Below are 22,548 nucleotides of genomic sequence, written 5' to 3'. Positions count from 1 at the left end.
TTGCCAACAAAGTAAAATCAGACAAAATGGCGGTTGAGGAGCGAGTACAACAGGCTAATGAGGAGGTGGAGCTAAATTCAAATCTCCCGCCAAACCCTGGGGTTGGTGGAGAGAAAATTGATAACAGAGGTAAGGAGAGAGGGGGGGCGGAGCAAACTTCAAATTTCCCGCCAAACCACACTATTGGAGCAGACGGAAATGAGGAGATGGAACTCCACCAATCCCTAATAGAGAAAGAAAAGGAGTCAAATGAACAGAGCAAGGAGGAGGATAGTGAACAAGAACAGGAAAAGGTAGTGGAGGAGAAACAAGAGATAGAGGTAAGTAATGATCTTCCAGGAGTTATATTGAGAGGGAAAAAAAGGATTGCCCGATCTCCCATTGAGGAGAAGAATGAGAAAAGAGATAGAGTGGGATTGCGATCAGATTCCTTCTCATCAGGGGATCTGAACCGGCTTTTCCCACTCGGTTCCCCAAACGAAATATCTTTCTTGTCAATAGAACTCCAAACATCAACCCCTAGGGCTAGCTCAAGGGGGAAACAGCTTCAATCTCCGGATTCCCCAAATAGGGGAAAAGAAGAAGAGCTGGTTTCACAAGATACAGATATCCTTTTTAATTGAAATTTTAGTTATTTATGTCTTCTAAAATGTTGTATTTATCATTTTTAACTGTTTTTATCATGACACTCACACTCTCCACCTTAAATGTAAGAAGTGTGAGGTCACAGTTGAGAGCTCAAATGGTTTTATCCTTTTTACAAACCCAAAATAGCGATATCCTGCTTTTACAAGAATGTGCTTTACCTTTTATGTCCAATTATAGGAGATGGGAAGAACAATGGCCCCATGTATCTGTGTGGAGTGGATCAAATTTTAACAGAGCCGATGGAGTAGCCATTTTAATAAAAAATCCTCAGCTCTTGGTGAAGGGTAGCACAGTGGTGAGAGATGGGAGAGCTCTTTTAATAAATCTGTCCTTCTTAGGACATGATTTTAATATTTTAAATATGTATGCTTTTACAGATAAAAATGAAAGGAACGACCTTTTAGAAGACGTGCAGTCCCACCTTTTAGGAAAGACCCCATTTATTTTAGCAGGGGATTTTAATTGCATTTTAAGTAAAAATGATAGAAAAGGGGAGAGAGAGGATTTTAAAATGGATAAAACGTCAATTTTACTACAGAACATTATAAAGGATTTTAAATTGACTGACTGTTTTAGAACCATGCATCCTGGGGAAAAAGGATTCACCTGGTTTAGTGGTGATGGCACTAAAGCCTCCCGTATAGACTATATCTTTACGCGAGACCTTACACCAGTGGATGCTAAACTAATGCCCGTTTTCTTTTCAGACCACGCTATGCTTTCTTGCACCCTTTCTTTTCCCACAGGTGTGACGACAGGTGGAGGGATATGGAAACTGAACTGCTCCCTGCTGGAAGACCCAGAGATCACAACATACTACAGGGAGCAGTACAGCCAATGGCAGACTTTACAAGACTTTTATGATTCACGAGCACAGTGGTGGGAGATGGTAAAGGCAAAGACCAAGACTTTTTTTAGATGGGCAGGGAAAAAGAAAAAATTAAAAGAAAAAAGACGAATGGTGGGACTGCAAAAGAGGCTACAACGTTACTTTTATCTTCTTAGCCAGGGTTTTGATTTTAACGAAGAAATTAAGGAAGTTAAGAAAGACATGTCAGAATTAGCGGAGGTTAAAAGTAGAGGTGTTCTCTTCAGGAGTAAAGAAAGGGAAATAGAGGAAGGCGAGAAATGCAGCAGATACTTTTTTAAGAAAGTTATTGATGGAGGTAGAGCAATATTTAAATTAAGAAATAAAGAAGGAGAAACAATGACAGACACAAAGGATATTTTATCAGTAATAGAAAGCTTTTATGAAGAACTCTATGAAGAAAAGGCAAGTGACAACAGCATTTTGAGCGAAATTTTAACAAGCATAGAGAAAACAATAAATGGAAATACCAGTCTGACAAAGGATTTTAACATTTCTGAGATAGACAAAAGTATTCAAAAATTCAAAAAAGGGAAAACTCCTGGAGTTGATGGACTCCCTCTTGAATTTTATTTGACCTTTTGGGACATTTTAAGACAAGACTTACTGGCTGTTTTTAATGACTTTGACAAGATCGACCAGCTCCCTGACAGTTTTAGGATAGGAATAATGACCCTACTACACAAAAAAGATGACAAGACAGACTTAAAAAACTGGCGTCCTATAACCCTTTTAAACTTTGATTGTAAACTTTTTAGTAAACTTTTAACAACACGAATGTCAACAGTTTTAGCAGATCTGATCCACCCGGATCAAGCCTGCGCCGTCCCTGGGAGAAAGATCACAGACAGCCTCGTACTGATAAGAGACGCCATCTGTTATGCGAGAGACAGAAATATTCGGCTGATAGTTTTAAATTTAGACTTTGAAAAAGCATTCGACCGAGTCTCGCACCACTACTTGTTTCAAGTTTTGGAAAAAATGGGGTTTCCCAGGAGGTTCTTAGCTTGGGTGGGATTGCTGTATAAAGACATAACCAGCAAAATCCTAGTTAACGGGAATCTCTCAAAAGCGATAAATATATGCAGCGGCGTCCGTCAGGGCTGTCCGTTATCTCCTCTCCTGTATGTGGCTTGCATCGAACCCCTAGCGCAGGTATTGAGAAGGGATACATGGATCAGTGGACTGACTATACCCGGGACTGGAGGACTGACTGCAAAGACTGTTTTATATATGGATGATGTCAACCTTTTATGTACTGACGTTTTATCAACACAGAGGACTATGGACCTGACAGACTGGTTTGGGAAAGCATCGGGAGCCAGACTGAACCGAGATAAAACACAAGCACAGTTTTACGGTCCCTGGAAACCTAGTGAGCTCGCTGGACTGGACACTACTTTTAAAAGGACAGAGTTAAAAATACTGGGTATTAAGTTTGACAGAGACGGGGGAGGGAGTGGAAATTGGCATGACGTGATGGTTAAAGTGCGGAAAAAACTAGGTTTCTGGGGACTGAGACGTTTGACATTTGAAGGAAAGGTTTTAATCATAAAAGCTGTGATTTTACCCCTGTTTTTATTGCTGTGTTCTGTTTTCTTTCCCCCCAGACTCTTTCTTGTATCTCTGGAACGTGCAATGTTTTATTTTTTATGGGGGTCTAAGTGGGAGCGACTCAAAAGAGCAACCATGAAGAAAGCACCCCAAAATGGAGGAAAAGGAGTGCCAGACCCCTACTTGTTTTTAGGAGCTTTTTATACTGCACTACATATAAAATATGCCCGAACCCCATCCAAACAAGACAAAACAGGAGCCATGACCCGGTTTTGGATGGGGTCCTACTTAAGAACCCAAAATATTGTACAGACAGACTTGACAATGCCAGTTGCCTTTGACCAACCCCCAGCATACACACACATAAAGAACTTTTTAAAGAAATTTAATTTGGAAAAAGAAAGTGTGACTGTTTTAACCAATCATCGCTCTATACTCTCTCTTGTGCAGGAACGGGAACAAGTGTGTCCAGTACGCGGGCTCACTCTAGGTGAAGCCCAAAACGTTTGGCGGAATGTGTCCCACTCAGCTCTTCACAACCGACACCGAGACCTGGCTTGGATGGTTGCCCATGAGATCCTCCCGGTCAGGGCCGTGATGCACTCCCGAGGCATGTCAAAGAACCCCATCTGCCCGCGGTCCGGATGTGGCGCCCCCGAGACCGTGAGGCACGCCTTATGGGAGTGCAGCGCTGTGAGGGACCTGTGGGCGACAGCTGGCCCCCAGCAATTCCCGTACCTACCAGTAGGGGGGGTCCCAGACTACCCAATGGGGAGAGGAGGGGTGAGCCAAAAACAAATGCCAGCAAAAACACCCCCTAAGCTATGGCTTACCATCCTCTGCATCCAAGACGCCATATGGACCTCCAGAAACCTACTGGTAGGGAAGCGCATGCAGGGGTCCCTGCACGCCACCATCCAGCTAGCCAAATCAAGGCTGCAGGAGTACACCGCATGTCGCCATTCGGATGTGGAGGGTCAGAGCTACACGGGAAAGGTCCCCATAGCCACGAGCCCTGACTGCCCGTAGATGCCCCCAAACACCTGAAGTGGGACAGCGGTGCCTCGGTTTAAGAGGATCTCCTCTGGGCCCAGAAGGGTCAGGCCTCTGGGACTGGTTTTGAGGAACTGAGCTGATGGTTTAATCTTTTTTCTTTAAAGGACATACCCGTTTTTGCACAACAGAAGAGAACGTTTTTAAACCTGTCTTTTGATTTTAATAACACTGTTTTTTATTTTTTTATTTTCTCTAGCACTACAGACACACAACAACAACAAAAAACACACTCAATACAAAATGTTTTTATTTGTGTATTAATTAATTTAAAAATTATCCTGTGCATTAAACAACAACAACAAAAACAACAACAACAACCATTGTATAATGTGTTTTAACAAAACAAATGTGTGCATGTAACCAAAATGTATTGTGACAATAAAATTTTTCAAAAAAAAAAAAAATCTGTTCTTATCAGTTTAATATCTGATACGTCCCCCATCCGGGGACTACATATTAAATGGATTTTTAGATCACGGAGCTGGAGCCGGGGCTTGCTCCGTCCACTCCATGCATCGGCCTGGTATTGCAGTGTCTCCAGGAACGGTGTGCTTTCCCTTTTTGGGGATTGCCATTTATTGTGTCGAATAGCAGAACAAGGAATGAGAGCTGCCATTGCAGATGCTGTGGTTTATTGCAAACTTTTTTCCTGATGTGTCCACCTGGGGTCTTGGACTCTTCCACTAACGATGCACCCACCTGAGGTCTTGAAGTCTTTCACAGACGAGGTGACGCATCGAATCAGGTGTGTTTGTTTAAAGAGAGTCATCTAAAACTGGCGTTGGGAAGCACCGGCCCATGAGCTTGGCAGTTTCCAGGCCAGTAACGGAAGGCACCCGTCCTTCCTTTCCTGGAGGGGGGGCGGAGGGGGCTAACCGTTGGTGAGGATGGTAGAGATGCAAATCACACCTCTGGCTGACCGCCTGGGCCTACATACTTACCTGGCAGGGGAGACACCATGATCAAGAAGGCGGTTCACCCAGGGCGAGGCTTGTCCATTGCACTCCGGCCATGCTGACCCCTGCGAATTCCCCAAATGCGGGAATCTCGACTGCATAATTTATGGTAGTGGGGGACTGCGTTCGCGCTCTCCCCTGAAATTGTTGGTGAAACAAAGCAGAAGAGGTTTTTACAGTTTTTTATTTATTTTCCTTTCAGAATGGGGAGTTCTGTATCATGCGAGATATGTGTTGTGCGCCTGTGAAACAAAGTCACTTGCGCTCTTGAAAAATCGGACCCTGGTGGGTAGTTTAGTTCGAACATAGCGCAGACCTTACTTTGAAAGTAGATTGGACTGACTGCAGCCTAGCTGTAACTGTCTCCATGTTGTTTGGTTGTCCTTTTTTTCGATTCGTATTAATTTTGTTGTCGCTTACAGCGACACCTAGTGGCCTGTCGCCGCGCCCTTTTTCGCCTGGCCTCGGACTGAGCCCCTGCACAGGTGTGCCGATTTGGGTGAAGGGATCTCACTCCTTCCTGGAGTTATAGCCATTCGAGCCACCTCGGACACGCCACCTTAGCACGCTTTGAGGTCCCCTCGCCAAGGTGAATGGAAATTTCCTATTTTTTTGGATGATTATTGACAGTCAGACTCCAGAGAAGCTTTCTGTGCTGATTTGGGTGGGACTGGGCCAAATACCTGGCGCCAGGTTGCAAAAGAAGGTTTTCGACAAAATCCAAAATACCCGAAAATTTCGTCAGAGCGACGGGCCAATCTGAGACCTGCGTCTCGTTCGGCTCGAGCCAAGGATTCCGGTAACATAAGGCACGTGGCTCTGCGACCAACCGTTTGGGAGTTACGAGCGATGCCGTACTTTCCGTCGCTGCAGTTCCACCGTCAGGCCGATCGGGACAAGGCCCGGTGACGTTGCAGACAGGGGAGGGTACTACCATCCCGCAGTGTTGCAGGTGTTTTCATCTTTGTTTGATTGTCCATTTACATTACATTTTCCCTATTTTTCAGCTTACGGCGCCACCTAGTGGCCTGTCGCCGCGTCCCTTTTCGCCTGGCCTCGGACTGAGCCCCTGCACAGGTGTGCCGATTTGGGTGAAGGGATCTCACTCCTTCCTGGAGTTATAGCCATTCGAGCCACCTCGGACACGCCACCTTAGCACGTTTTGAGGTCCCCTCGCCAAGGTGAATGGAAATTTCCTCTATTTTTGGATGATTATTGACACTCAGACTCCAGAGAAGCTTTCTGTGCTTATTTGGGTGGGACTGGGCCAAATACCTGGCGCCAGGTTGCAAAAGAAGGTTTTCGACAAAATCCAAAATACCCGAAAATTTCGTCAGAGCGACGGGCCAATCTGAGACCTGCGTCTCGTTCGGCTCGAGCCAAGGATTCCGGTGACATAAGGCACGTGGCTCTGCGACCAACCGTTTGGGAGTTACGAGCCATGCCGTACTTTCCGTCAGGCCGATCGGGACGAGGCCCGGTGACGTTGTAGACAGGGGAGGGTACTACCCAGATAGCACACTTACGTCTGCAAGATGTCTGTTAAAGAACTGTTGATCTGGAAAGCATCTGCCATCTACAAACGTCTGACATACGCCTTTCAGATGTCAGTTTTATATACCTTCTAAATCATAAACATCTAAAAGACATCTAATTGACATCTATCTGACATCTAAAAGGCAGTGTTGGGGAGTAACTAGTTACATGTTACAGCATTACGTAATTTAATTACAAAATGAATGTAACTGTAATTAGTTACAGTTACGAAGAAAAAATTAGTAATTAAATTAAAGTTACTTATGAAATTTTTAACGATTACAAAGGCAATTACATTTGAATATTTACACACATCCACATACAGATTTCACTGATTTCTTTCCCAAATTGCACTGACTGTTCTGAGACATACGCCCTAATAATTTCCAGAATTTTAACAGAATTTTTTGTTTTTCCCAGTCCGCCCTTCCTGTAAATTAATGGCAAAAACATGCAGTTTCATTTAATACAAATAGGCCTACTGAAGCTTGCAGTGTTGTCAGCCTCTGCCGCCTCAATATAGGAGTACATGAGCACATAAACATCATTTCTAGAACTGCTCTGTGTCACGTCATGCATTTTACCTATCATATCATATACAAAGAGACAACAGTTTAAAAAAACACCAATGTTTCAGGAGTTTATTATACAGGAATGACACATGCTTATTAGATAACTGTATTTGAGTTGATGTATATGTTTTTATTTATTATTATTTAATTTTCACAAATTTAGAAAAGTAATCTAAAAGTACTCAAAAGTAATTAGTTACATTACTTTAATAAAGTAATTGAAAAAGTTATACTACTATAACATTTTAAACAGGGTAACTTGTAATCTGTAACCTATTACATTTCCAAAGTAACCTTCCAAACACTGCTAAAAGGAGACGTCCAATAGACGTATTGCAGATGAGCAAACAGCCTTAAAACTACATCTTGCAGATGTAAATTCATATGTCAAATAGACGTCTCCTAGATGTATGTGTGCTATCAGGGTACCATCCCCCAGCGTTTTTAGGTCTCCCAAAACTTACCAAAGCCGAGATGGGCATCGCCGTGTCCGGCTTCCTCCCTGCTGCGTCTTAGCAGCATCGCTTCTCGGCCTTTTGGCTAAGATCAAGTGTAGTATCTGTTCTTATCAGTTTAATATCTGATACGTCCCCCATCCGGGGACTACATATTAAATGGATTTTTAGATCACGGAGCTGGAGCCGGGGCTTGCTCCGTCCACTCCATGCATCGGCCTGGTATTGCAGTGTCTCCAGGAACGGTGTGCTTTCCCTTTTTGGGGATTGCCATTTATTGTGTCGAATAGCAGAACAAGGAATGAGAGCTGCCATTGCAGATGCTGTGGTTTATTGCAAACTTTTTTCCTGATGTGTCCACCTGGGGTCTTGGACTCTTCCACTAACGATGCACCCACCTGAGGTCTTGAAGTCTTTCACAGACGAGGTGACGCATCGAATCAGGTGTGTTTGTTTAAAGAGAGTCATCTAAAACTGGCGTTGGGAAGCACCGGCCCATGAGCTTGGCAGTTTCCAGGCCAGTAACGGAAGGCACCCGTCCTTCCTTTCCTGGAGGGGGGGCGGAGGGGGCTAACCGTTGGTGAGGATGGTAGAGATGCAAATCACACCTCTGGCTGACCGCCTGGGCCTTCATACTTACCTGGCAGGGGAGACACCATGATCAAGAAGGCGGTTCACCCAGGGCGAGGCTTGTCCATTGCACTCCGGCCATGCTGACCCCTGTGAATTCCCCAAATGCGGGAATCTCGACTGCATAATTTATGGTAGTGGGGGACTGCGTTCGCGCTCTCCCCTGAAATTGTTGGTGAAACAAAGCAGAAGAGGTTTTTACAGTTTTTTATTTATTTTCCTTTCAGAATGGGGAGTTCTGTCACATGCGAGATATGTGTTGTGCGCCTGTGAAACAAAGTCACTTGCGCTCTTGAAAAATCGGACCCTGGTGGGTAGTTTAGTTCGAACATAGCGCAGACCTTACTTTGAAAGTAGATTGGACTGACTGCAGCCTAGCTGTAACTGTCTCCATGTTGTTTGGTTGTCCTTTTTTTCGATTCGTATTAATTTTGTTGTCGCTTACAGCGACACCTAGTGGCCTGTCGCCGCGCCCTTTTTCGCCTGGCCTCGGACTGAGCCCCTGCACAGGTGTGCCGATTTGGGTGAAGGGATCTCACTCCTTCCTGGAGTTATAGCCATTCGAGCCACCTCGGACACGCCACCTTAGCACGCTTTGAGGTCCCCTCGCCAAGGTGAATGGAAATTTCCTATTTTTTTGGATGATTATTGACAGTCAGACTCCAGAGAAGCTTTCTGTGCTGATTTGGGTGGGACTGGGCCAAATACCTGGCGCCAGGTTGCAAAAGAAGGTTTTCGACAAAATCCAAAATACCCGAAAATTTCGTCAGAGCGACGGGCCAATCTGAGACCTGCGTCTCGTTCGGCTCGAGCCAAGGATTCCGGTAACATAAGGCACGTGGCTCTGCGACCAACCGTTTGGGAGTTACGAGCGATGCCGTACTTTCCGTCGCTGCAGTTCCACCGTCAGGCCGATCGGGACAAGGCCCGGTGACGTTGCAGACAGGGGAGGGTACTACCATCCCGCAGTGTTGCAGGTGTTTTCATCTTTGTTTGATTGTCCATTTACATTACATTTTCCCTATTTTTCAGCTTACGGCGCCACCTAGTGGCCTGTCGCCGCGTCCCTTTTCGCCTGGCCTCGGACTGAGCCCCTGCACAGGTGTGCCGATTTGGGTGAAGGGATCTCACTCCTTCCTGGAGTTATAGCCATTCGAGCCACCTCGGACACGCCACCTTAGCACGTTTTGAGGTCCCCTCGCCAAGGTGAATGGAAATTTCCTCTATTTTTGGATGATTATTGACACTCAGACTCCAGAGAAGCTTTCTGTGCTTATTTGGGTGGGACTGGGCCAAATACCTGGCGCCAGGTTGCAAAAGAAGGTTTTCGACAAAATCCAAAATACCCGAAAATTTCGTCAGAGCGACGGGCCAATCTGAGACCTGCGTCTCGTTCGGCTCGAGCCAAGGATTCCGGTGACATAAGGCACGTGGCTCTGCGACCAACCGTTTGGGAGTTACGAGCCATGCCGTACTTTCCGTCAGGCCGATCGGGACGAGGCCCGGTGACGTTGTAGACAGGGGAGGGTACTACCCAGATAGCACACTTACGTCTGCAAGATGTCTGTTAAAGAACTGTTGATCTGGAAAGCATCTGCCATCTACAAACGTCTGACATACGCCTTTCAGATGTCAGTTTTATATACCTTCTAAATCATAAACATCTAAAAGACATCTAATTGACATCTATCTGACATCTAAAAGGCAGTGTTGGGGAGTAACTAGTTACATGTTACAGCATTACGTAATTTAATTACAAAATGAATGTAACTGTAATTAGTTACAGTTACGAAGAAAAAATTAGTAATTAAATTAAAGTTACTTATGAAATTTTTAACGATTACAAAGGCAATTACATTTGAATATTTACACACATCCACATACAGATTTCACTGATTTCTTTCCCAAATTGCACTGACTGTTCTGAGACATACGCCCTAATAATTTCCAGAATTTTAACAGAATTTTTTGTTTTTCCCAGTCCGCCCTTCCTGTAAATTAATGGCAAAAACATGCAGTTTCATTTAATACAAATAGGCCTACTGAAGCTTGCAGTGTTGTCAGCCTCTGCCGCCTCAATATAGGAGTACATGAGCACATAAACATCATTTCTAGAACTGCTCTGTGTCACGTCATGCATTTTACCTATCATATCATATACAAAGAGACAACAGTTTAAAAAAACACCAATGTTTCAGGAGTTTATTATACAGGAATGACACATGCTTATTAGATAACTGTATTTGAGTTGATGTATATGTTTTTATTTATTATTATTTAATTTTCACAAATTTAGAAAAGTAATCTAAAAGTACTCAAAAGTAATTAGTTACATTACTTTAATAAAGTAATTGAAAAAGTTATACTACTATAACATTTTAAACAGGGTAACTTGTAATCTGTAACCTATTACATTTCCAAAGTAACCTTCCAAACACTGCTAAAAGGAGACGTCCAATAGACGTATTGCAGATGAGCAAACAGCCTTAAAACTACATCTTGCAGATGTAAATTCATATGTCAAATAGACGTCTCCTAGATGTATGTGTGCTATCAGGGTACCATCCCCCAGCGTTTTTAGGTCTCCCAAAACTTACCAAAGCCGAGATGGGCATCGCCGTGTCCGGCTTCCTCCCTGCTGCGTCTTAGCAGCATCGCTTCTCGGCCTTTTGGCTAAGATCAAGTGTCTGGCTTAAAGGAAGAGACTGCGATCGCCTCTTGGAGGTTTTTAGGTTGTGCTCTACCATAGCACGTCCTACACCTCCCGAGAGGTATATTGTATTGCATCTGGCATACTTTTTTTACTATTTATTGTCTTTCATATTGTGTTGTGCTTGTTTTTTAGGAGGAGTTTTTTTTTATTTAGAAACTGGTCTTAAGGTAAGTTATTTCCTGTTTTACGTTGTTTTTATTGCTGTGGTAATTTTTTAGTTTGTTTGATTCCTTTTAGCTGTCGGTGCCTCCAACATGTCGGCTGCTCGTGCCGGCATGCGGAGGCACCACAGCACTAGGTTCCTTTTTTTAGAAAAAGATGGAAAGTTAATGGAAATGTCAAGGTTGGATTTTTCGAGGAAACTTATGCAAAAACTTCTAGGTTTTAATCCTGCTGATTTAAATTGCATTCTAACCCTGCCTTTTAACAAAGGCTTCGATGTGAGTTTTAAAAATGCAGCACTGTTAAATGAGTTCTGGCAGCGCTTTGACACACACAAGACCCAGTTTTCCATGTTTAAAGTTGAGAAACTAACTGATAACACACAAAAAATGGTTATCGTTAGAATGTTCAATGAGACTGTGAATGGAGAAGACATTTGCACATGGCTGGGTAGATTTTGCACTGTAAGGGGCCAGGCTATGAAGGTTTATGATGAAGACGGTATTTGGAATTGTTCCTGGAGGGTCCCCATTAAGCAATGGGAAGACCCACAGGGCTTCCAAGGTCTGAGGCATTTACCACAAATGATAGTTCTGGGAGAAAACAGGGGCTACATCCACTACCAGGGAATGCCCAAACTCTGCCGGCGATGTGGGGAGTTTGGGCATCTTCTTGAAGCATGCCAGAAACTCTTTTGTAACAAGTGTAGAGAAATTGGACATTCCTTTGAAGAATGTCCAAATGGCAGAAAGTGTAATCTTTGTGGAGACTTGTCTCATCTCTACAGAGATTGCCCCAAATCGTTTGCCAACAAAGTTAAATCAGACAAAATGGCGGTTGAGGAGCGAGTACAACAGGCCAATGAGGAGGTGGAGCTAAATTCAAATCTCCCGCCAAACCCTGGGGTTGGTGGAGAGAAAATGGATAACAGAGGTAAGGAGAGAGGGGGGGCGGAGCAAACTTCAAATTTCCCGCCAAACCACACTATTGGAGCAGACGGAAATGAGGAGATGGAACTCCACCAATCCCTAATAGAGAAAGAAAAGGAGTCAAATGAACAGAGCAAGGAGGAGGATAGTGAACAAGAACAGGAAAAGGTAGTGGAGGAGAAACAAGAGATAGAGGTAAGTAATGATCTTCCAGGAGTTATATTGAGAGGGAAAAAAAGGATTGCCCGATCTCCCATTGAGGAGAAGAATGAGAAAAGAGATAGAGTGGGATTGCGATCAGATTCCTCCTCATCAGGGGATCTGAACCGGCTTTTCCCACTCGGTTCCCCAAATGAAATATCTTTCTTGTCAATAGAACTCCAAACATCAACCCCTAGGGCTAGCTCAAGGGGGAAACAGCTTCAATCTCCGGATTCCCCAAATAGGGGAAAAGAAGAAGAGCTGGTTTCACAAGATACAGATATCTTTTTTAATTGAAATTTTAGTTATTTATGTCTTCTAAAATGTTGTATTTATCATTTTTAACTGTTTTTATCATGACACTCACACTCTCCACCTTAAATGTAAGAAGTGTGAGGTCACAGTTGAGAGCTCAAATGGTTTTATCCTTTTTACAAACCCAAAATAGCGATATCCTGCTTTTACAAGAATGTGCTTTACCTTTTATGTCCAATTATAGGAGATGGGAAGAACAATGGCCCCATGTATCTGTGTGGAGTGGATCAAATTTTAACAGAGCCGATGGAGTAGCCATTTTAATAAAAAATCCTCAGCTCTTGGTGAAGGGTAGCACAGTGGTGAGAGATGGGAGAGCTCTTTTAATAAATCTGTCCTTCTTAGGACATGATTTTAATATTTTAAATATGTATGCTTTTACAGATAAAAATGAAAGGAACGACCTTTTAGAAGACGTGCAGTCCCACCTTTTAGGAAAGACCCCATTTATTTTAGCAGGGGATTTTAATTGCATTTTAAGTAAAAATGATAGAAAAGGGGAGAGAGAGGATTTTAAAATGGATAAAACGTCAATTTTACTACAGAACATTATAAAGGATTTTAAATTGACTGACTGTTTTAGAACCATGCATCCTGGGGAAAAAGGATTCACCTGGTTTAGTGGTGATGGCACTAAAGCCTCCCGTATAGACTATATCTTTACGCGAGACCTTACACCAGTGGATGCTAAACTAATGCCCGTTTTCTTTTCAGACCACGCTATGCTTTCTTGCACCCTTTCTTTTCCCACAGGTGTGACGACAGGTGGAGGGATATGGAAACTGAACTGCTCCCTGCTGGAAGACCCAGAGATCACAACATACTACAGGGAGCAGTACAGCCAATGGCAGACTTTACAAGACTTTTATGATTCACGAGCACAGTGGTGGGAGATGGTAAAGGCAAAGACCAAGACTTTTTTTAGATGGGCAGGGAAAAAGAAAAAATTAAAAAAAAAAAGACGAATGGTGGGACTGCAAAAGAGGCTACAACGTTACTTTTATCTTCTTAGCCAGGGTTTTGATTTTAACGAAGAAATTAAGGAAGTTAAGAAAGACATGTCAGAATTAGCGGAGGTTAAAAGTAGAGGTGTTCTCTTCAGGAGTAAAGAAAGGGAAATAGAGGAAGGCGAGAAATGCAGCAGATACTTTTTTAAGAAAGTTATTGATGGAGGTAGAGCAATATTTAAATTAAGAAATAAAGAAGGAGAAACAATGACAGACACAAAGGATATTTTATCAGTAATAGAAAGCTTTTATGAAGAACTCTATGAAGAAAAGGCAAGTGACAACAGCATTTTGAGCGAAATTTTAACAAGCATAGAGAAAACAATAAATGGAAATACCAGTCTGACAAAGGATTTTAACATTTCTGAGATAGACAAAAGTATTCAAAAATTCAAAAAAGGGAAAACTCCTGGAGTTGATGGACTCCCTCTTGAATTTTATTTGACCTTTTGGGACATTTTAAGACAAGACTTACTGGCTGTTTTTAATGACTTTGACAAGATCGACCAGCTCCCTGACAGTTTTAGGATAGGAATAATGACCCTACTACACAAAAAAGATGACAAGACAGATTTAAAAAACTGGCGTCCTATAACCCTTTTAAACTTTGATTGTAAACTTTTTAGTAAACTTTTAACAACACGAATGTCAACAGTTTTAGCAGATCTGATCCACCCGGATCAAGCCTGCGCCGTCCCTGGGAGAAAGATCACAGACAGCCTCGTACTGATAAGAGACGCCATCTGTTATGCGAGAGACAGAAATATTCGGCTGATAGTTTTAAATTTAGACTTTGAAAAAGCATTCGACCGAGTCTCGCACCACTACTTGTTTCAAGTTTTGGAAAAAATGGGGTTTCCCAGGAGGTTCTTAGCTTGGGTGGGATTGCTGTATAAAGACATAACCAGCAAAATCCTAGTTAACGGGAATCTCTCAAAAGCGATAAATATATGCAGCGGCGTCCGTCAGGGCTGTCCGTTATCTCCTCTCCTGTATGTGGCTTGCATCGAACCCCTAGCGCAGGTATTGAGAAGGGATACATGGATCAGTGGACTGACTATACCCGGGACTGGAGGACTGACTGCAAAGACTGTTTTATATATGGATGATGTCAACCTTTTATGTACTGACGTTTTATCAACACAGAGGACTATGGACCTGACAGACTGGTTTGGGAAAGCATCGGGAGCCAGACTGAACCGAGATAAAACACAAGCACAGTTTTACGGTCCCTGGAAACCTAGTGAGCTCGCTGGACTGGACACTACTTTTAAAAGGACAGAGTTAAAAATACTGGGTATTAAGTTTGACAGAGACGGGGGAGGGAGTGGAAATTGGCATGACGTGATGGTTAAAGTGCGGAAAAAACTAGGTTTCTGGGGACTGAGACGTTTGACATTTGAAGGAAAGGTTTTAATCATAAAAGCTGTGATTTTACCCCTGTTTTTATTGCTGTGTTCTGTTTTCTTTCCCCCCAGACTCTTTCTTGTATCTCTGGAACGTGCAATGTTTTATTTTTTATGGGGGTCTAAGTGGGAGCGACTCAAAAGAGCAACCATGAAGAAAGCACCCCAAAATGGAGGAAAAGGAGTGCCAGACCCCTACTTGTTTTTAGGAGCTTTTTATACTGCACTACATATAAAATATGCCCGAACCCCATCCAAACAAGACAAAACAGGAGCCATGACCCGGTTTTGGATGGGGTCCTACTTAAGAACCCAAAATATTGTACAGACAGACTTGACAATGCCAGTTTCCTTTGACCAACCCCCAGCATACACACACATAAAGAACTTTTTAAAGAAATTTAATTTGGAAAAAGAAAGTGTGACTGTTTTAACCAATCATCGCTCTATACTCTCTCTTGTGCAGGAACGGGAACAAGTGTGTCCAGTACGCGGGCTCACTCTAGGTGAAGCCCAAAACGTTTGGCGGAATGTGTCCCACTCAGCTCTTCACAACCGACACCGAGACCTGGCTTGGATGGTTGCCCATGAGATCCTCCCGGTCAGGGCCGTGATGCACTCCCGAGGCATGTCAAAGAACCCCATCTGCCCGCGGTCCGGATGTGGCGCCCCCGAGACCGTGAGGCACGCCTTATGGGAGTACAGCGCTGTGAGGGACCTGTGGGCGACAGCTGGCCCCCAGCAATTCCCGTACCTACCAGTAGGGGGGGTCCCAGACTACCCAATGGGGAGAGGAGGGGTGAGCCAAAAACAAATGCCAGCAAAAACACCCCCTAAGCTATGGCTTACCATCCTCTGCATCCAAGATGCCATATGGACCTCCAGAAACCTACTGGTAGGGAAGCGCATGCAGGGGTCCCTGCACGCCACCATCCAGCTAGCCAAATCAAGGCTGCAGGAGTACACCGCATGTCGCCATTCGGATGTGGAGGGTCAGAGCTACACGGGAAAGGTCCCCATAGCCACGAGCCCTGACTGCCCGTAGATGCCCCCAAACACCTGAAGTGGGACAGCGGTGCCTCGGTTTAAGAGGATCTCCTCTGGGCCCAGAAGGGTCAGGCCTCTGGGACTGGTTTTGAGGAACTGAGCTGATGGTTTAATCTTTTTTCTTTAAAGGACATACCCGTTTTTGCACAACAGAAGAGAACGTTTTTAAACCTGTCTTTTGATTTTAATAACACTGTTTTTATTTTTTATTTTCTCTAGAACTACAGACACACAACAACAACAAAAAACACACTCAATACAAAATGTTTTTATTTGTGTATTAATTAATTTAAAAATTATCCTGTGCATTAAACAACAACAACAAAAACAACAACAACAACCATTGTATAATGTGTTTTAACAAAACAAATGTGTGCATGTAACCAAAATGTATTGTGACAATAAAATTTTTCAAAAAAAAAAAATCTGTTCTTATCAGTTTAATATCTGATACGTCCCCCATCCGGGGACTACATATTAAATGGATTTTTAGATCACGGAGCTGGAGCCGGGGCTTGCTCCGTCCACTCCATGCATCGGCCTGGTATTGCAGTGTCTCCAGGAACGGTGTGCTTTCCCTTTTTGGGGATTGCCATTTATTGTGTCGAATAGCAGAACAAGGAATGAGAGCTGCCATTGCAGATGCTGTGGTTTATTGCAAACTTTTTTCCTGATGTGTCCACCTGGGGTCTTGGACTCTTCCACTAACGATGCACCCACCTGAGGTCTTGAAGTCTTTCACAGACGAGGTGACGCATCGAATCAGGTGTGTTTGTTTAAAGAGAGTCATCTAAAACTGGCGTTGGGAAGCACCGGCCCATGAGCTTGGCAGTTTCCAGGCCAGTAACGGAAGGCACCCGTCCTTCCTTTCCTGGAGGGGGGGCGGAGGGGGCTAACCGTTGGTGAGGATGGTAGAGATGCAAATCACACCTCTGGCTGACCGCCTGGGCCTACATACTTACCTGGCAGGGGAGACACCATGATCAAGAAGGCGGTTCACCCAGGGCGAGGCTTGTCCATTGCACTCCGGCCATGCTGACCCCTGTGAATTCCCCAAATGCGGGAATCTCGACTGCATAATTTATGGTAGTGGGGGACTGCGTTCGCGCTCTCCCCTGAAATTGTTGGTGAAACAAAGCAGAAGAGGTTTTTACAGTTTTTTATTTATTTTCCTTTCAGAATGGGGAGTTCTGTCACATGCGAGATATGTGTTGTGCGCCTGTGAAACAAAGTCACTTGCGCTCTTGAAAAATCGGACCCTGGTGGGTAGTTTAGTTCGAACATAGCGCAGACCTTACTTTGAAAGTAGATTGGACTGACTGCAGCCTAGCTGTAACTGTCTCCATGTTGTTTGGTTGTCCTTTTTTTCGATTCGTATTAATTTTGTTGTCGCTTACAGCGACACCTAGTGGCCTGTCGCCGCGCCCTTTTTCGCCTGGCCTCGGACTGAGCCCCTGCACAGGTGTGCCGATTTGGGTGAAGGGATCTCACTCCTTCCTGGAGTTATAGCCATTCGAGCCACCTCGGACACGCCACCTTAGCACGCTTTGAGGTCCCCTCGCCAAGGTGAATGGAAATTTCCTATTTTTTTGGATGATTATTGACAGTCAGACTCCAGAGAAGCTTTCTGTGCTGATTTGGGTGGGACTGGGCCAAATACCTGGCGCCAGGTTGCAAAAGAAGGTTTTCGACAAAATCCAAAATACCCGAAAATTTCGTCAGAGCGACGGGCCAATCTGAGACCTGCGTCTCGTTCGGCTCGAGCCAAGGATTCCGGTAACATAAGGCACGTGGCTCTGCGACCAACCGTTTGGGAGTTACGAGCGATGCCGTACTTTCCGTCGCTGCAGTTCCACCGTCAGGCCGATCGGGACAAGGCCCGGTGACGTTGCAGACAGGGGAGGGTACTACCATCCCGCAGTGTTGCAGGTGTTTTCATCTTTGTTTGATTGTCCATTTACATTACATTTTCCCTATTTTTCAGCTTAAGGCGCCACCTAGTGGCCTGTCGCCGCGTCCCTTTTCGCCTGGCCTCGGACTGAGCCCCTGCACAGGTGTGCCGATTTGGGTGAAGGGATCTCACTCCTTCCTGGAGTTATAGCCATTCGAGCCACCTCGGACACGCCACCTTAGCACGTTTTGAGGTCCCCTCGCCAAGGTGAATGGAAATTTCCTCTATTTTTGGATGATTATTGACACTCAGACTCCAGAGAAGCTTTCTGTGCTTATTTGGGTGGGACTGGGCCAAATACCTGGCGCCAGGTTGCAAAAGAAGGTTTTCGACAAAATCCAAAATACCCGAAAATTTCGTCAGAGCGACGGGCCAATCTGAGACCTGCGTCTCGTTCGGCTCGAGCCAAGGATTCCGGTGACATAAGGCACGTGGCTCTGCGACCAACCGTTTGGGAGTTACGAGCCATGCCGTACTTTCCGTCAGGCCGATCGGGACGAGGCCCGGTGACGTTGTAGACAGGGGAGGGTACTACCCAGATAGCACACTTACGTCTGCAAGATGTCTGTTAAAGAACTGTTGATCTGGAAAGCATCTGCCATCTACAAACGTCTGACATACGCCTTTCAGATGTCAGTTTTATATACCTTCTAAATCATAAACATCTAAAAGACATCTAATTGACATCTATCTGACATCTAAAAGGCAGTGTTGGGGAGTAACTAGTTACATGTTACAGCATTACGTAATTTAATTACAAAATGAATGTAACTGTAATTAGTTACAGTTACGAAGAAAAAATTAGTAATTAAATTAAAGTTACTTATGAAATTTTTAACGATTACAAAGGCAATTACATTTGAATATTTACACACATCCACATACAGATTTCACTGATTTCTTTCCCAAATTGCACTGACTGTTCTGAGACATACGCCCTAATAATTTCCAGAATTTTAACAGAATTTTTTGTTTTTCCCAGTCCGCCCTTCCTGTAAATTAATGGCAAAAACATGCAGTTTCATTTAATACAAATAGGCCTACTGAAGCTTGCAGTGTTGTCAGCCTCTGCCGCCTCAATATAGGAGTACATGAGCACATAAACATCATTTCTAGAACTGCTCTGTGTCACGTCATGCATTTTACCTATCATATCATATACAAAGAGACAACAGTTTAAAAAAACACCAATGTTTCAGGAGTTTATTATACAGGAATGACACATGCTTATTAGATAACTGTATTTGAGTTGATGTATATGTTTTTATTTATTATTATTTAATTTTCACAAATTTAGAAAAGTAATCTAAAAGTACTCAAAAGTAATTAGTTACATTACTTTAATAAAGTAATTGAAAAAGTTATACTACTATAACATTTTAAACAGGGTAACTTGTAATCTGTAACCTATTACATTTCCAAAGTAACCTTCCAAACACTGCTAAAAGGAGACGTCCAATAGACGTATTGCAGATGAGCAAACAGCCTTAAAACTACATCTTGCAGATGTAAATTCATATGTCAAATAGACGTCTCCTAGATGTATGTGTGCTATCAGGGTACCATCCCCCAGCGTTTTTAGGTCTCCCAAAACTTACCAAAGCCGAGATGGGCATCGCCGTGTCCGGCTTCCTCCCTGCTGCGTCTTAGCAGCATCGCTTCTCGGCCTTTTGGCTAAGATCAAGTGTAGTATCTGTTCTTATCAGTTTAATATCTGATACGTCCCCCATCCGGGGACTACATATTAAATGGATTTTTAGATCACGGAGCTGGAGCCGGGGCTTGCTCCGTCCACTCCATGCATCGGCCTGGTATTGCAGTGTCTCCAGGAACGGTGTGCTTTCCCTTTTTGGGGATTGCCATTTATTGTGTCGAATAGCAGAACAAGGAATGAGAGCTGCCATTGCAGATGCTGTGGTTTATTGCAAACTTTTTTCCTGATGTGTCCACCTGGGGTCTTGGACTCTTCCACTAACGATGCACCCACCTGAGGTCTTGAAGTCTTTCACAGACGAGGTGACGCATCGAATCAGGTGTGTTTGTTTAAAGAGAGTCATCTAAAACTGGCGTTGGGAAGCACCGGCCCATGAGCTTGGCAGTTTCCAGGCCAGTAACGGAAGGCACCCGTCCTTCCTTTCCTGGAGGGGGGGCGGAGGGGGCTAACCGTTGGTGAGGATGGTAGAGATGCAAATCACACCTCTGGCTGACCGCCTGGGCCTACATACTTACCTGGCAGGGGAGACACCATGATCAAGAAGGCGGTTCACCCAGGGCGAGGCTTGTCCATTGCACTCCGGCCATGCTGACCCCTGTGAATTCCCCAAATGCGGGAATCTCGACTGCATAATTTATGGTAGTGGGGGACTGCGTTCGCGCTCTCCCCTGAAATTGTTGGTGAAACAAAGCAGAAGAGGTTTTTACAGTTTTTTATTTATTTTCCTTTCAGAATGGGGAGTTCTGTCACATGCGAGATATGTGTTGTGCGCCTGTGAAACAAAGTCACTTGCGCTCTTGAAAAATCGGACCCTGGTGGGTAGTTTAGTTCGAACATAGCGCAGACCTTACTTTGAAAGTAGATTGGACTGACTGCAGCCTAGCTGTAACTGTCTCCATGTTGTTTGGTTGTCCTTTTTTTCGATTCGTATTAATTTTGTTGTCGCTTACAGCGACACCTAGTGGCCTGTCGCCGCGCCCTTTTTCGCCTGGCCTCGGACTGAGCCCCTGCACAGGTGTGCCGATTTGGGTGAAGGGATCTCACTCCTTCCTGGAGTTATAGCCATTCGAGCCACCTCGGACACGCCACCTTAGCACGCTTTGAGGTCCCCTCGCCAAGGTGAATGGAAATTTCCTATTTTTTTGGATGATTATTGACAGTCAGACTCCAGAGAAGCTTTCTGTGCTGATTTGGGTGGGACTGGGCCAAATACCTGGCGCCAGGTTGCAAAAGAAGGTTTTCGACAAAATCCAAAATACCCGAAAATTTCGTCAGAGCGACGGGCCAATCTGAGACCTGCGTCTCGTTCGGCTCGAGCCAAGGATTCCGGTAACATAAGGCACGTGGCTCTGCGACCAACCGTTTGGGAGTTACGAGCGATGCCGTACTTTCCGTCGCTGCAGTTCCACCGTCAGGCCGATCGGGACAAGGCCCGGTGACGTTGCAGACAGGGGAGGGTACTACCATCCCGCAGTGTTGCAGGTGTTTTCATCTTTGTTTGATTGTCCATTTACATTACATTTTCCCTATTTTTCAGCTTAAGGCGCCACCTAGTGGCCTGTCGCCGCGTCCCTTTTCGCCTGGCCTCGGACTGAGCCCCTGCACAGGTGTGCCGATTTGGGTGAAGGGATCTCACTCCTTCCTGGAGTTATAGCCATTCGAGCCACCTCGGACACGCCACCTTAGCACGTTTTGAGGTCCCCTCGCCAAGGTGAATGGAAATTTCCTCTATTTTTGGATGATTATTGACACTCAGACTCCAGAGAAGCTTTCTGTGCTTATTTGGGTGGGACTGGGCCAAATACCTGGCGCCAGGTTGCAAAAGAAGGTTTTCGACAAAATCCAAAATACCCGAAAATTTCGTCAGAGCGACGGGCCAATCTGAGACCTGCGTCTCGTTCGGCTCGAGCCAAGGATTCCGGTGACATAAGGCACGTGGCTCTGCGACCAACCGTTTGGGAGTTACGAGCCATGCCGTACTTTCCGTCAGGCCGATCGGGACGAGGCCCGGTGACGTTGTAGACAGGGGAGGGTACTACCCAGATAGCACACTTACGTCTGCAAGATGTCTGTTAAAGAACTGTTGATCTGGAAAGCATCTGCCATCTACAAACGTCTGACATACGCCTTTCAGATGTCAGTTTTATATACCTTCTAAATCATAAACATCTAAAAGACATCTAATTGACATCTATCTGACATCTAAAAGGCAGTGTTGGGGAGTAACTAGTTACATGTTACAGCATTACGTAATTTAATTACAAAATGAATGTAACTGTAATTAGTTACAGTTACGAAGAAAAAATTAGTAATTAAATTAAAGTTACTTATGAAATTTTTAACGATTACAAAGGCAATTACATTTGAATATTTACACACATCCACATACAGATTTCACTGATTTCTTTCCCAAATTGCACTGACTGTTCTGAGACATACGCCCTAATAATTTCCAGAATTTTAACAGAATTTTTTGTTTTTCCCAGTCCGCCCTTCCTGTAAATTAATGGCAAAAACATGCAGTTTCATTTAATACAAATAGGCCTACTGAAGCTTGCAGTGTTGTCAGCCTCTGCCGCCTCAATATAGGAGTACATGAGCACATAAACATCATTTCTAGAACTGCTCTGTGTCACGTCATGCATTTTACCTATCATATCATATACAAAGAGACAACAGTTTAAAAAAACACCAATGTTTCAGGAGTTTATTATACAGGAATGACACATGCTTATTAGATAACTGTATTTGAGTTGATGTATATGTTTTTATTTATTATTATTTAATTTTCACAAATTTAGAAAAGTAATCTAAAAGTACTCAAAAGT

General features: G+C 44.1%; 1 protein-coding gene, 6 non-coding genes and 2 pseudogenes across 8 annotated transcripts in view; all 9 read left to right on the top strand.

The window, feature by feature from the left end:
- The window catches only part of LOC127944870 (uncharacterized), a 61,673-nt gene extending 57,163 nt beyond the window's left edge, over nucleotides 1-4,510 (top strand). Inside the window, exon 2 of one of the 2 annotated variants that reach the window (XM_052541212.1) lies at nucleotides 3,127-4,510. In XM_052541212.1, coding sequence (XP_052397172.1) covers nucleotides 3,155-4,099 — 945 coding nt within the window. In that variant the 5' untranslated portion in view covers nucleotides 3,127-3,154 and the 3' untranslated portion in view covers nucleotides 4,100-4,510. The remainder of the gene's footprint in view (nucleotides 1-3,126) is intronic. The other variant, XM_052541211.1, reaches the window with a different exon arrangement.
- On the top strand, nucleotides 4,507-4,683 carry LOC127945599 (uncharacterized; annotated as a pseudogene).
- Nucleotides 4,684-5,059: 376 nt separating this feature from the next.
- LOC127945302 (U1 spliceosomal RNA) lies at nucleotides 5,060-5,223 on the top strand. Its single transcript, XR_008150642.1, has one exon. It is a non-coding gene; the product is annotated as a U1 spliceosomal RNA (small nuclear RNA).
- Nucleotides 5,224-7,710: 2,487 nt separating this feature from the next.
- On the top strand, nucleotides 7,711-7,901 carry LOC127945541 (U2 spliceosomal RNA). The gene has a single exon (XR_008150870.1). It is a non-coding gene; the product is annotated as a U2 spliceosomal RNA (small nuclear RNA).
- A 376-nt stretch (nucleotides 7,902-8,277) lies between these two features.
- LOC127945387 (U1 spliceosomal RNA) lies at nucleotides 8,278-8,441 on the top strand. Its single transcript, XR_008150722.1, has one exon. It is a non-coding gene; the product is annotated as a U1 spliceosomal RNA (small nuclear RNA).
- An 8,017-nt stretch (nucleotides 8,442-16,458) lies between these two features.
- On the top strand, nucleotides 16,459-16,633 carry LOC127945607 (uncharacterized; annotated as a pseudogene).
- Nucleotides 16,634-17,009: 376 nt separating this feature from the next.
- Nucleotides 17,010-17,173, top strand: LOC127945386 (U1 spliceosomal RNA). The gene has a single exon (XR_008150721.1). It is a non-coding gene; the product is annotated as a U1 spliceosomal RNA (small nuclear RNA).
- Nucleotides 17,174-19,660: 2,487 nt separating this feature from the next.
- LOC127945540 (U2 spliceosomal RNA) lies at nucleotides 19,661-19,851 on the top strand. The gene has a single exon (XR_008150869.1). It is a non-coding gene; the product is annotated as a U2 spliceosomal RNA (small nuclear RNA).
- Nucleotides 19,852-20,227: 376 nt separating this feature from the next.
- LOC127945385 (U1 spliceosomal RNA) lies at nucleotides 20,228-20,391 on the top strand. Its single transcript, XR_008150720.1, has one exon. It is a non-coding gene; the product is annotated as a U1 spliceosomal RNA (small nuclear RNA).
- The last annotated feature ends 2,157 nt before the right edge of the window (nucleotides 20,392-22,548 follow it).

This window comes from Carassius gibelio, chromosome A23 (genome assembly GCF_023724105.1).
Source record: "Carassius gibelio isolate Cgi1373 ecotype wild population from Czech Republic chromosome A23, carGib1.2-hapl.c, whole genome shotgun sequence".
Lineage (NCBI taxonomy): Eukaryota > Metazoa > Chordata > Actinopteri > Cypriniformes > Cyprinidae > Carassius > Carassius gibelio.
This window is presented reverse-complemented; position numbering and strand designations above follow the sequence as displayed.